Source organism: Staurois parvus, unplaced genomic scaffold (genome assembly GCF_062004578.1).
Source record: "Staurois parvus isolate SC_StPar_1 unplaced genomic scaffold, SC_StPar_1.0 ptg000171l, whole genome shotgun sequence".
NCBI classification, from domain to species: domain Eukaryota; kingdom Metazoa; phylum Chordata; class Amphibia; order Anura; family Ranidae; genus Staurois; species Staurois parvus.
Window position 1 is genome coordinate 1,691,499 of NW_028317967.1, and position 14,534 is coordinate 1,706,032.

At 41.3% G+C, this 14,534-nt stretch overlaps 1 protein-coding gene across 3 annotated transcripts in view; it reads left to right on the forward strand.

Annotated features, from left to right (window-relative positions):
* Positions 1-14,534, forward strand: part of PCNX4 (pecanex 4) — a 150,477-nt gene that overhangs the window by 47,964 nt on the left and 87,979 nt on the right. For all 3 annotated transcript variants that reach the window (XM_089676543.1, XM_089676544.1, XM_089676545.1), the window contains one exon: positions 9,266-10,012. In XM_089676543.1, the coding sequence (XP_089532669.1) occupies positions 9,324-10,012 (689 nt within the window). In that variant the 5' untranslated portion in view covers positions 9,266-9,323. The remainder of the gene's footprint in view (positions 1-9,265; positions 10,013-14,534) is intronic.

Consider the following 14,534-nt stretch of genomic DNA (forward strand, 5'->3'; position numbering starts at 1 on the left):
TGACAGATCTGCAGCAACTGCATGATTCTATCATATCAATATGGACCAAAATTTGACAAATCCTGGCTTGAACTATCTTGCTTTGCATGTACACCGTGTTCCAAATTTTTATGCAAATTTAAGTGTTACAAAAAATTAAATATTTAGTTTTTCAGTTTAACTCATGGATGGCATTGTGTCTCAGGGCTCTTTTGATCACTGAAAATAATCTCGGACACCTGTGATAATTAGATTGGCCGGTGAGCCCAATTTAAGGAAAAACTACTAAAGGAGGGTGTTCCACATTATTAAGCAGAGCACCATTTTCAAGCAATATGGGGAAGAAAAGGATCTTTCTGCTGCCGAATAGAGTGAAATAGTTCAATGCCTTGGATGAGGTATGAAAACATTAGATATTTCACGAAAACGTAAGCGTGATCATCGCACTATTAAGAGATTTGTGGCTGATTCAGAGCACAGACGGGTTCGTGCAGATAAAGGCACATTGAGGAAGATTTCTGCCAGATCCATGCATCGGATCAAGAGAGCAACTGCTAAAATACCATTACATAGCAGCAAACAGATATTTGAAGCTGCTGGTTCCTCTGGAGTCCCACAGACATCAAGCTGTAGAGTCCTCCAGAGTCTTGCAACTGTGCATAAACCTTCTATTTGGCCACCAATAACCAATGCTCACAAGCAGAAACAGCTGCATTGGGCAGAAAAATACATGCAGACTAATTTTCAAACAGTCCTGTTCACTGATGAGTGCCGTGCAACCCTGGATTGTCCAGATGGATAGAGTAGTGGATGGTTGGTGGACGGCCACCCTGTTCCAACAAGGCTGCGATGTCAGCAAGGCGGTGGTGGAGTGATGTTTTGGGCCGGAATCATGGGAACAGAGCTGGTCGGCCCCTTTAGGGTTCCCGAAGGTGTAAAGATAACCTCTGCAAAGTATGTGGAGTTTATGACTGACCACTTTCTTCCCTGGTACAGAAGGAAGAACTATGCTTTCCGTAATAAAATCATCTTCATGCATGACAATGCAACATCTCATGCTGCAAAGAATACCTCTGCATCAATGGCTGTTATGGGGATAAAAGGAGAGAAAGTCATGGTGTGGCCTCCATCCTCCCCTGACCTCAATCCTATTGAGAACCTATGGAGCATCCTCAAGCAAAAGATCTATGAGGGTGGGAGGCAGTTTACATCCAAACAGCAGCTCTGGGAGGCTATTCTGACATCTTGCAAACAAATTCAAGCGGAAACTGTCCAAAAACTCACAAGTTCAATGGATGCAAGACTTGTGAAGCTGCTATCAAATAAGGGGTCCTATGTTAAAATGTAACGTGACCTGTTAAAATGTTTAAAAAGTTAAAATGTTGTTAAAAGTTTGATTGAAATAGCTTTTGATTTCAGTAAATATGCTGCAAACACAACAAATGACAATTTTCAGTTCTTTACAACCTATAAAGTGTTTTGAAACTTACTGTGCGTAATAATTTGGAACAGTGCATTGGAAGTTTATGTTTAAAAAAAATCTTGTTATCATTAGGAGGTTTGTTCAATAAAATTTGAATTGTACTCTTAATAGTTGATAACATGAGAATTATGCTGACTGTTATTTACATCAATTATTTAGGTAAATGCGAAAAATATCATTTGCATAATAATTTGGAACACGGTGTAATGAGTCTATCTCATATATTAGTTTAACCTTTTAAGTTGCATTACTGAAATAAATGAGCTTTTGCACGATATTCTAATTTTTCGAGTTTCACCTGTATATGATATAAAAAGTCTACACACCCCTGATAAAATGTCAGGTTTATGTGATGTAAAAAAAATATGACAAAGATAAATAATTTCAGAACTTTTTCCACCTTTCATGTAAACTATAAACACACAGTATATGTACCAGCAGTCAAGCACTATAAATGACTCTGCGCTAGTGTAACTTTAAACAGCATACCCCCCCAATCTACCATAAAAGGCGACTGCGAATGAATATGACTAAGTATATAGCACACAAAACTGCATATACATAAACAAAATCAAACACTATATATTAAACAGAAGGAGCAAAATATATATATACAGTGGGGATCGAAAGTTTGGGCACCCCAGCTAAAAATTTGTATTAATGTGCATAAAGAAGCCAAGGAAAGATGGAAAAATCTCCAAAAGGCATCAAATTACAGATTAGACATTCTTATAATATGTCAACAAAAGTTAGCTTTTATTTCCATCATTTACACTTTCAAAATAACAGAAAACAAAAAAATGGCGTCTGCAAAAGTTTGGGCACCCTGCAGAATTTTTAGCATGCACTGCCCCCTTTGCAAAGCTGAGACCTGCCAGTGTCATGGATTGTTCTCAATCATCGTCTGGGAAGACCAGGTTATGTCAATCTCAAAGGTTTTAAATGCCCAGACTCATCTGACCTTGCCCCAACAATCAGCACCATGGGTTCTTCTAAGCAGTTGTCTAGAAAACTGAAATTGAAAATAGTTGACGCTCACAAAGCTGGAGAAGGCTATAAGAAGATAGCAAAGCGTTTTCAGATGTCAATATCCTCTGTTCGGAATGTAATTAAGAAATGGCAGTCATCAGGAACAGTGGAAGTTAAAGCAACATCTGGAAGACCAAGAAAAATATCAGACAGAACAGCTCGCAGGATTGTGAGAAAAACAATTCAAAACCCACGTTTGACTGCACGATCCCTCCAGAAAGATCTGGCAGACACTGGAGTTGTGGTACACTATTCCACTATAAAGAGATACTTGTACAAATATGGTCTTCATGGAAGAGTCATCAGAAGAAAACCTCTTCTACGTCCTCACCACAAAAATCATCGTTTGAACTTTGCAAATGAACATATAGACAAGCCTGATGCATTTTGGAAACAAGTTCTGTGGACTGATGAGGTTAAAATTGAACTTTTTGGCCGGAATGAGCAAAGGTACGTTTGGAGAAGAAGGGGCACAGAATTGAATGAAAAGAACCTCTGTCCAACTGTTAAGCATGGGGTTGGATCAATCATGCTTTGGGGTTGTGTTGCAGCCAGTGGCACAGGGAACATCTCCCGAGTAGAAGGAAAAATGGATTCAATAAAATTTCAGCAAATTTTGGATGGTAACTTGATGCCATCTGTGAAAAAGCTAAAGTTAAAGAGAAGATGGCTTCTACAAATGGGTAATGATCCTAAACACACCTCGAAATCCACGGGGGATTACATCAAGAGGCGTAAACTGAAGGTTTTGCCATGGCCTTCACAATCTCCTGACCTCAACATAATTGAAAATCTATGGATAGACCTTAAAAGAGCAGTGCGTGACAGACAGCCCAGAAATCTCAAAGAACTGGAAGACTTTTGTAAGGAAGAATGGGCAAAGATACCTCAAACAAGAATTGAGAGACTCTTGGCTGTCTACAGAAAGCGTTTACAAGCTGTAATACTTGCCAAAGGGGGCAGTACAAGATATTAACTCTGCAGGGTGCCCAAACTTTTGCAGATGCCATTTTTTTGTTTTCTGTTATTTTGAAAGTGTAAATGATGGAAATAAAATTAACTTTTGTTGACATATTATAAGAATGTCAAATCTGTAATTTGATGCCTTTTGTAGATTTTTCCATCTTTCCTTGGCTTCTTTATGCACATTAATACAAATTTTTAGCTGGGGTGCCCAAACTTTCGATCCCCACTGTATATATACACACACAGTGGATATAAAAAGTCTACACACCCGTTAAGATGTCAGGTTTCTGTGATGCAAAAAAATGAGACAAAGATAAATAATCTTTAAAAATAAATAAAACTTTTTCCACCTTTAATGTAACCTATAAACTGTACAACTCAGTTGAACAACAAACTGAAATATTTTAGGTGGAGGGAAATAAAAATAAAAAAAGTAAAATAATATGGTTGCATAAGTGTGCACACCCTTAAACTAATACTTTGTTGAAGCACCTCCTAATTTTATTACAGCACTCATTGCTGGGTATGAGTCTTATCAGCATGGCACATCTTGACAATATTTGCCTACTCTTCCTTGCAAAAAACACTCCAAATCTGTCAGTTTGTGAGGGCAGCTCTTGTGCACAGCCCTCTTCAGATCTCCCCACACATTTTCGATCGGATTCAGGTCTGGGCTCTGGTTGGGCCATTCCTTTGTTGATTTGGATGTATGCTTTGGGTTGTTGTCATGCTGAAAGATGAAGTTACCCTTCATGTTCAGCTTTCTAGCAGAAGCCTGAAGGTTTTGTGCCAGTATTGACTGGTATTTGGAAGTGTTCATAATTCCCTCTACCTTGACTAAGGCCCCAGTTCCAGCTGAAGAAAAACAGCCCCAAAGCATGATGCTGCCACCACCATGCTTCACTTTTGGTATGGTGTTCTATTGGTGATGTGAAGTGTTGTTTTTGCACCAAATGTACCTTTTGGAATTAAGGCCAAAAAGTTCAACCTTGGTTTCCTCAGACCATAACACATTTTCCCACATGCTTTTGGGAGACTTCAGATGTGTTTTTGTGAAATTTAGCCGGGCTTGGATGTTTTTCTTTGCCACTCTACCCCATAGCCCAGACATATGAAGAATACGGGAGATTGTTGTCACATGTACCACATCTTTAATGTTTCTGTAGGCCTCTTGGCAGCCTCCCAGACCAATTTTCTTCTCAACTTTTCATAAATTTTGGAGGGACGTCCAGTTCTTGGTAATGTCACTGTTGCGCCATATTTTCTCCACTTCATGACGACTGTCTTCACTGTGTTCCTAATGCCTTGGAAATTTTGTACCCTCCTCCTGACTGATACCTTTTAACAATGAGAACCCTCTGATGCTTTGGAGCTCTCTGCGGACCATGGCTTTGGCTGTAGGATGCGACTAAGAAAATGTCAGGAAAGATCTACTAGAACAGCTGAACTTTATTTGGGGTTAATCAGAAGCACTTTAAATGATGGCAGGTGTGTACTGACTCCTATTTAACATGGTTTCCAATGTGATTGCTTTTTTATGAACACAGCTACATCCTCAGTTATAACAGGGTGTGCACACTTATCCAACCGCATTATTTTAGTTTTTTATGTTTACTCCCTCAACCTAAAAGATTTCAGTTTGTTTTTCTTTTACAAAGAGTTTTATTATAGAATAGAAAACACCAGAGAATCAGACAAGAACATATGCAATGACCAGCAGGAATATAACATACAAAAGATTTGATGGATAATACAGAATATGTACTGATGAGAAAACATGAAAATAAACTGCATACATAAGTGCCGTACAGAAAGAAAAGGCAATAAATTGCAAGAATGATGGACATTTAGAGACTAATAACAACATAATAAACTCTCAGGAAAAGTTGTTGCAGAATCAACATACAGAATGAGCAATGAATAGGGGAAAGAGCCTCTCTGGGTACAGAGAGGTACTTAACACGCAGGGCTCTCAAAGGAGTCCAGCACATGGGTGCAGTATTGCTGGTATGGGACTCAAAACAGAAATCACAATCGGCACAAAAAACCTGAAGAAGACAGACTAGACAAGAGGAAAGAAAGGAGCGAAGGGAACGGAGACAAACAAACACAAAAAAAAAAAAAAAAAAAGAAGGGGGGGGGGGGGCTCCAGGGGGATCGCGGCAGAGAAGAGAAAAAAGAAATATAAAAATAAGTTGGTATATAAGTTTTATATCGACGAGGGACTGGTCAGATCTGGACGGTTGAGCTATATCAAGCCAAGGACGCCATGTCTGTAAAAATTTTGTATGGGTGTCTAACAGTATAGCTGTCAACTTTTCGTTGACCATTATAAAGTTCATCCGGTTTTTGACAGCCTCGAAGCTGAGGAGGAAGCTCTCGCAATCGTCAGCTTGGTGGCCATGAACAAGTGCGATGCCAGCTGCCGTTCAGGATGAAGTAGGCCCACTAATGGTTTAAATAACAGTGCTTCGCACGGGTTGCATTTAATGTCTGTGTGGAACATAGTGCGGAGAAGGGCATAAACTCTGATCCACAATCTGCACACATTGGGGCAAGTCCACCAAATATGAACCATGGTACCCATCTGCTGAGAACCTCAAAAGCAAGTCGGGGAATATGTGGGAATAAAACGAGCCAAACGAGCCGGCGTGTAATACCATCTATAAAGAACCTTGTATGCGTTTTCTAGAATAACATTCCTAGAACATTTGGATAATTGTTGGGTCATGATCCGCCAATCTTGCTGATCTAGAGTGCCCCCAAGTTCCGACTGCCAACGCTGATGATAACAGGGAACTGGAGTTCTATGAGAAATAATGGAAGAGTAGACAAGGGAAATTAAGCCCGGAGCATGGGGTCTATGTCTACATTGACTTTCAAAGGGGGTCAACCTGTAGGGTCCCAAACTTGTCTGTATTAATGTACTGATAAAGTGGCGGAGTTGAAGGTAACCAAAATGTTCCCGCAACAGTTTGTTTTTCAATTGAGTTGTACAGATTACAGGTTACATTAAAGGTGGAAAAAGTTCTGAAATTATTTATCTTTGTCTCATTTTTTTACATCACAGAAACCTGACATTTTAACGGGTGTGTAGACTTTTTATATCCATTGTGTGTGTGTATATATATATATATTTTTTTTTTTCCTTCTGTTTAATATATAGTGTTTGATTTTCTTTATGTCTATGCAGTTTTGTGTGCTATATACTTAGTCATATTCATTCGCAGTCGCCTTTTATGGCAGATTGGGGGGGTATGCTGTTTAAAGTTACACTAGCACAGAGTAATTTTTAGTGCTTGACTGCTGGTACATATACTGTATGTATGTATATATATATATATATATATATTTATTTATTTTCACGTTTATAGGGTTTTTTTGCCCTTTTTGGTTGTGCACAATTAATTTTTATTATTTTTGTGGAGAGCACTTTACTTTAGTGAATCACACTAGCACAATTTATGATTTGTATTTGGTCTAATATTGGGTATTCATATTTTCTGCACATTTTTATAATTTTTTATAATTCTTTGTAAACACTTTTGTATATATTGTGAGTATAAATTGCAGCCCATAAGGGATATAGTGGCATTATGTATAGCATAGTGCAGGCTCATTGCGGTCCGGACCTGAACCGACAGTCCTATCCGTTGGTTGCTAGCACCACCAGTGTCCTAACAACCAATAATGTTATATGCATGCCCCTCTCACCACAGTCTGTTTTGCTTCCCGGCTCCCGACTTCTGCCTGACTGGTATAGATAAGACATATTAGTAAGGTATGGGGGCACTCTGACGGGGCGTAAAAGGGAACTCTGTTGTGGACACCTGATATAAGGGGGTACTCTGACATGGACATCTAATGTAAGAGTACACTGTGATGGGAGCACCTTATGTAAGGCAATATGTTAATGGAGGCACCTGATGTAAGGGGGCACTCTGATGGAGACACCTAATGAAAGTGGGCACTGTGATGAGGATCTCTGGTATAAGGGGGCACTCTGATATGGACACCTGATTTTAGGAGGGCACTTTGAAATTTTGCTCACTGGACCTTTAAATTTAACTCAATATCCCTTATATTGTGTATATAGTGCAAGAGTCTGTAAGGCACAGAGTGCAGGGGTGAGTAAGTAATAGGGATTCACCGAAATTTTGGAAGCCGACACTACCCCTATCAGCCTTTGGCCGATATGAAAATAAGCACCGATACAGGTGCCGAAAATAACCCTGCCCGCTGCTGCTCAGTGGTTCTCAGCCTTACCTGAGAACCCATCCAACGATCCCAGCTCTGGTCATAGAGATCAGTGAAGGAAAGATGGCCTCCACTTATTTCTATGCTATTGGGGGACCGGAGCAACGTCATTACGTCACCGTTCTGGTACCTTGTAAACAAGATCAATTTTTTTTTTAAAGCACTAGATCAATGCTTTTTTTGATCTAATGCTTTTCATTGTAGAGGAGAGATGTGAGGTATTGTTGACCCCATATCTCTTCATAAAGAGGACCTGTCAGTGCTTATTTCTATCAAGGGATGTTTGATGGGAATAAAAGTGATTTAAAAAAAAATTTGCTTTAAGGGATAGTGTAAAAAAAAGTTTAAAGTGCCCCCGTCCCCCTGTGCTCGTGTGCAGTGGTGAACACAAACATAGGCCACTCCCACATATGTAAGTGGTGTTTAAACCACACATGTGAAATGTCACCACGAACGTCAAAGCAGGAGCAATAATTCTAGCATTAGACCTCCTCTGTAACTTTAAACTGGTAGCCTGTAGAAATTTTTAAAGCATCACCCAGGACGATTTTTAAGTACCATAGTTTGGCACCATTCCATGAGCATGCGCAATTTTAAAGCATGGCATGTTGGGTATCTATTTACTCAGCATAACATCATCTTTTATATTTTACAAAAAAATTGGGGTATATATTGTATGTGTTAATTTATTAAAGTGTATTTTTTTCCCAAAAAATTGCGTTTGAAAAATATATTCCATTTCGGTTTTTGTTTTTGGCCAAGTGTATCCTGAATTTTCGGTTTCGGCACCAGAATTTTAATTTCGGTGCACTACTATTAAGTGATGAAAAGGTCAAAGGGTCAGGAGCACTTAATGCACATATTGCATTGGTTTGGGAGGAATGCGCAGGGGTCAGGTGTATGTAATACAGCATGCAGAAATCAGGAATACGTAATACACAGAGTTCAGGGGGCAGAAGTACATAACACACAGATTACATGACAGAGTACATAACGCACAAAATGCAAGAGTACATAACGCACAAAATGCAGGAGTACATAATGCACAAAATGCAGGGGGCCAGTTTGCGTAACGTACCTACCCCCCACCCCTAGACGTCACCGTGTCCCCCCACCAGTACTATTGCCCTCTTCCTTCCTGAACTTACAGACCTCAGACACAAAAACACAGAACAGCAGAATGTCCTTCCTCTCTTGTTTTCCCCATTGTTTTGTGTCATGTGGTACATCAGAGCAATGGAGAAGCCTAGGGGAAGCTTTCCTCGGTTCTGACGTTTATTGTTCTCACAGAAAAAGATGCTGGCTGCTGCAGTGGCTGATGATCATGGTGTCTGGGCCTTGGAGACCCCACAGGAGATGCAGGGCATGTGGTCTGTGTGTCCAACACTAGCAACGTCACTGCTCACACCCATGCACATATAGAGACACACATCATATTTTTTAAAGTTTCTTGAGAAATCTGTACTAATGCTTTTCTAATTTATCAACTCATTTATTTATGTAATGCTTATTTTTTCCTAATTCACTATGTCTTTGTGTCTCTCTCTGTAGGTATTGTCATTTAGCTACACAAATGATGAAAGCCTATCCATATTTGTGACTATAAAGAATGGGTCCTGATGTTCCTTTACTGAACGACTACAAGCAGGAATTCGTCTGGAAACGCTTTCCTCAAACTGTTTTGGGCGGTCCTCGATTCAAATTAGGATACAGTGCCCCTCCTTACATATATATCAATCAGGTCATCCTCTTTCTGACACCATGGGTATTGGGCGGTGTGGGCACTGTTTTGTGCGAAGTCAGAATCATTCAGGATTACTATGCAGCGGTACTCTCTGGAGGACTAATGCTGGTTGTTTCCTTTATTATACAACTTTTAAACCAGTATGCCCGACGGAGAACTTCTACTGTAGAAAGACTACAGAATCAAAACACCCTCACCGATGAGGATGATTATGACTTTTCCGGCTGTCTGGGCTCAGAAACTGTAAAGTTCATTATCCCTGGCAAGAAGTTCATAGCAAACGTTATTTTTCATTCCATTCTTGCTGGGGTGCTATGTGGATCAGGGACATGGTACTTATTACCGTACAGATTAGACTTGCTGTATGGCAACTTAGGAGGGACGGTTATGATTTTTATATTTGGTTGGATAACTATTTGTATAGGTGAATATGCTCTAATTGTAAACTCCGCCACTGAGACAGCAACTTTTCATGCTCAAGACACCTATGAAATTACACCTCTTCTGCGACCTGTCTATATTTTGGCTTTCATTGCTGTGGACCTTGCATACAGGTAACCTAAACTTCTGTTGATATGTATTAGAAGTTTTGTGATATTTTTCATTGTTGTGTGCAGCTTTCCAAGGCAGTATTATATCTCTGATGACCCACGGTGGCAAAATCCCCTACACAGTGGGCTTTCAGGCATCTGGAGTTGACTTGGTTCTTTTACTACATTCTTCGTAGCGTAAAATGGATTCATCTGGGAGAGTGAAACACCCTTCTAAAACGTGATAAATGAGCAGATACGGAAATTTGGGCATTGAGATTTTGCCATCAGGGCTCCAGAAATGTATATGTCTGGTAGGTGATTGCAGTTGGATAGCCTATTATGTATAATGACAACAGATCAGCTAACCAGCCTTCGTGTTAAACTTTGATACTCTTTATGTAGGTTTTTCAAAACAGGGTTCATGTCTCTGCCCTTATAGATATGGTCAGTTTAAAGTTGGAAAATACTGTCAAACTTCCTTTGTTTGGTTTTCCTTATAGTAAGGTAAAAAAAACACTGGTGAATTTTGAAGTGAGACTGTCTCAATGTCCTTAAGGCCTTCATAGATGATAAGGAAACTAAACTTGTGACAGCGGTTTCTCCCAAATGGAGACACAGAAGGTACAGTTGTGTTCAACATAATAGCAGTCAGACATCACTAACCTGATCAATCACTGTTTTTGGTAGAAATATTTCTACATGGCAAATAATTTACTAGCAGGTGTAGTAGAGTAATAGAAATCCAACAGACCCAACAGTCATGACATGCATGCTGCTGATTCTCTGTAATTGAATCACTAATTGAAAGGGGCATGTTCAAAATAATAGCAGTGTGGAGTTCTATTAGTGAGGTCATTCATTCTTTGAAAAACAAGTGGCAGTTATTGCCCTTATTTAAAGAAGGAAGGCAGCAAATGTTGTACATGCTGGTTACAGTGCATTTCTCTCTGAAATTCTGAGGAAAATGGGTCGTTCCAGACATTGTTTAGAAGAACAGCGTACCTTGATTAAAAAGTTGATTGGAGAGGGGAAAACATAAAGAAGTGCAGAAAATGATAGGCTGCTCAGCTAAAATGATCGCAAATGCTTTAAAATGGCAACCAAAAACTGAAAGACGTGGAAGAAAGCAAAAAACTACCATTCGAATGAATAGAAGAATAGCCAAAATGGCAAGGACTCAGCCAACAATCAGCTCCAGGAAGATCAAAGAAGATCTAAAATTACCTGTGAGTACTGTTACAATTAGAAGACGCCTATGTGAAGCCAAGCTATCTGCAAGAAGCCCCCGCAAAGTCCCACTGTTGAAAAAAAGATGTGCTGAAGAGGTTACAATTTGCCAAAGAGCATATTGACTGGCCTAAATAGTAATGGCGCAACATTTTGTGGACTGATGAAAGTAAGATTGTTCTTTTTGGGTCTAGTGGCCGGAGACAGTTTGTCAGACGACCCCCAAACACTGAATTCAAGCCACAGTACACTGTGAAGACAGTGAAGCATGGTTGCACAAGCATCATGATATGGGGATGTTTTTCATACTACAGTGTTGGGCCTATTTATCGCATACCAGGGATCATGGATCAGTTTGAATACATCAGAATACTTGAAGAGGTCATGCTGCCTTATGCTGAAGAGGAAGTGCCCTTGAAATGGGTGTTCCAACAAGACAACGACCCCAAACACACCAGTAAATGTGCAACATCTTGGTTCCAGACCAACAAGAACTGTGGAATGTAGTCCAATCATCCTGGGCTGGAATACCTGTTCACAGGTGCCAGAAGTTGGTTGACTCCATGCAACACAGATGTACAGCAGTTCTCAGAAACAGTGGTTATACAACTAAATATTAATTAAGTGATTTAAAGGACAGCAAAATCTTCAAACATTTTTCAGTTTATATAGTGAATGTTTGAGTTTGTAAAGAAGAATACAAACACTGCTATTTTTTTGAACAGTCTAGTATTCACTTTTCTTCAATTTTTTTAGAGGAACAACACAAATTTGATCTATTTTTCTTCATGTTTTGATTTGGAATAGAATGTGTCGTGTTCCCAATGCATTTGTGTGTATGGAAATAAAAGCTATTAGAAGGATTTTGCGCTTTATTCACTTTTTTCAACACATTGCTATTATTTTGAACACAACTGTATATATCCAACCTTCCACCACCTGCTCGGTGTGAAATAAATGTTTTATGATTATGTAAGCTGCCATTGCTGAACTTCTGCAAATGTTTGTTACCTGGCTGATTCTGGTCTCAAGATGTTCTACCCACAGACCCAGAACAAGTATGTGGCAAGCAATGTCAGAATACTTGTTTCATTCCAGTGATGTAAAGGAGAAGTATAGCCAAACCGTTTTTGGCTATATTTCTCCTATGAATCATAGAAGTGCAGTCCGTTCTGCACTCCTGTGACCCGTTTTCAGCTAACAGATCCGGTGCAGGCTCTGAAAAGATTATCGGGAATACCCAAAAGCCTGGACTGGCAGTTGGCTCAGCCTCTCAGAGACTAAGCCAACTGCTCCCTCTCCTCCCTAGCCCGTCGCTCTAGTGAGCTAATGAGGGGCAGAGCAGAGAGCCTGTGACTAACAGCGTGGCTCTCTGCTTAGAGCAGAGGGAAGAACTGAGCGTTCAACGGTGTGATCATTCAGTTCTCAGTGTAGAGCCAGCGGAGGACATCGATCTGATGATGGATCCACCTAGGTGAGTTTGTTTTTTTGTTTTTTTAATCCCGCACTTCTCTTCTAAAGAGTTATTTCATCCCCACAAAAAACTGCATGTAGATAAAAACAAACTGTTATGAACCACCTAGCGGGGCCTCTAGCAGTCCACAGGACAGGAATCCCCAGGGCGCGGAGTCTAAGCCCCAGTCTGCTTGTTCAGCAGGGCCCCTGATGGTGGGGATGGGCTTGGAGCAGACAAGGACCAGGTCGCGACCCCTGAGTACCCCCCGTCCGTGGTAGAGGGACCCGCCAGAGGTATATGTAGGTAGAGAGCCTGACGTTAAGAGGTGGAAGACTGGATCCGAGCGGGATGGATGGATGGCAGAGTAGTAAGCGTGGTCAACGAGCCAGTTCAGTAACAGTGGGATCAGCGTAGTACAAGGCGGCAGGCAGAAGAATAGTCAGGTCACTCGCAGGGGTCGGCAACAGGAGTTCGGATCAGGTATGGGAATGTGCAGAAGAGTGGTCAGACTAGCCAGAGGATCAGAGCAGGAGAAGTCAGCGGAGGTCAGGTTCAGGCAGGGTCAACAACAAATCTAGGATCACAGGAACACAGGAGAAAAGACCATATGGCAATGGGCGTCAGTGCAGGGCAGGTTTAAATAGTGCGCCCTGCCCTGCTATTGGTGCCGGGCGAGTGGCCACGATCGCGAGTGCGCATGCGCGGCCACCGGCGTACAGGTCTCAGAGTTCGTCGGATCGTATGGATCGGTGATCCGCGCACGCGCGGAGTCACTTGCCGCTGCGATCCCTGACATTGCCCCCTCCCTACGGGCATCCTCCGGATGCCCAACCGATCTCTCCTCCGTGGGTGGTTACGATAGAACTCCCGAACCAGTCTAGGGGCGTGAACATTTTGGGCCGGTTCCCATGAATTCTCTTCAGGGCCATAGCCCTTTCACTTAATTAGGAACTGTGTCTGACCGCCTCTTTTCCTGCAATCGATGATTGCCTCAACCTCGAATTCTTCCTGTTCGTTAATGGTTATAGGCTCTGGAGCTGGACCTTTGGTCCAGGAAGGGATCTGGCGTTGCTGGCTTCAGTAACGACACATGAAACACTGGGTGAATCTTGAAGTTTCCTGGGAGTGCCAGCTCATATGCCACCTCATTGATCCTCCGTTTCACCCGGAATGGGCCTATAAATTTTGGTCCCAACTTTTTCGAGGCGCAAGACATCCTCAAATTGGTAGTAGCTAGCCAGACCTGGTCTCCTGGTTGCAAGCTTAATTCACCTCTTCTTTTCCTGTCGAAGGCCCTCTTACTGTCCTCTTGGGCCTTTGATATGGCTTCTTGAAGTACCTTTTTATTGGTGGAAAAAAAATCTAGCATGTTCTGTGTAGCCGGGACCGGGCTTTCCGGAATCAGGTCAGGTAAAAATGTGGGGTAAAACCCGTAATTAGCGAAGAAGGGGGATTGCCCTGTAGCAGAATGCTTTGTGTTATTATACGCGAACTCCGCTAATGGCAGGAGTGGCAGCCAGTCGTCTTGGAGAAAAGACGTGTAACATCGTAAGTACTGTTCCAGCGTCTGGTTTGTCCTTTCTGTCTGCCCATTTGTCTGAGGGTGGTAGGCCGATGAAAGGGACAGCTTGATTCCCAGAAGCTCACATAATGCTCTCCAGACCTTTGACGTAAATTGGACCCCTCGATCCGAGACAATGTTTTCTGGAACAGCATGGAGTTTCACTACTTCCTTCACGAAAATCTGTGCTGTTTCCATAGCTGAGGGTGTATTTTTTAGCGGCAGGAAATGGGCCATCTTTGACAACCGATCCACAATTACGAAAATCACCGAATGAGACAGTGGGAGCTCCACTATGA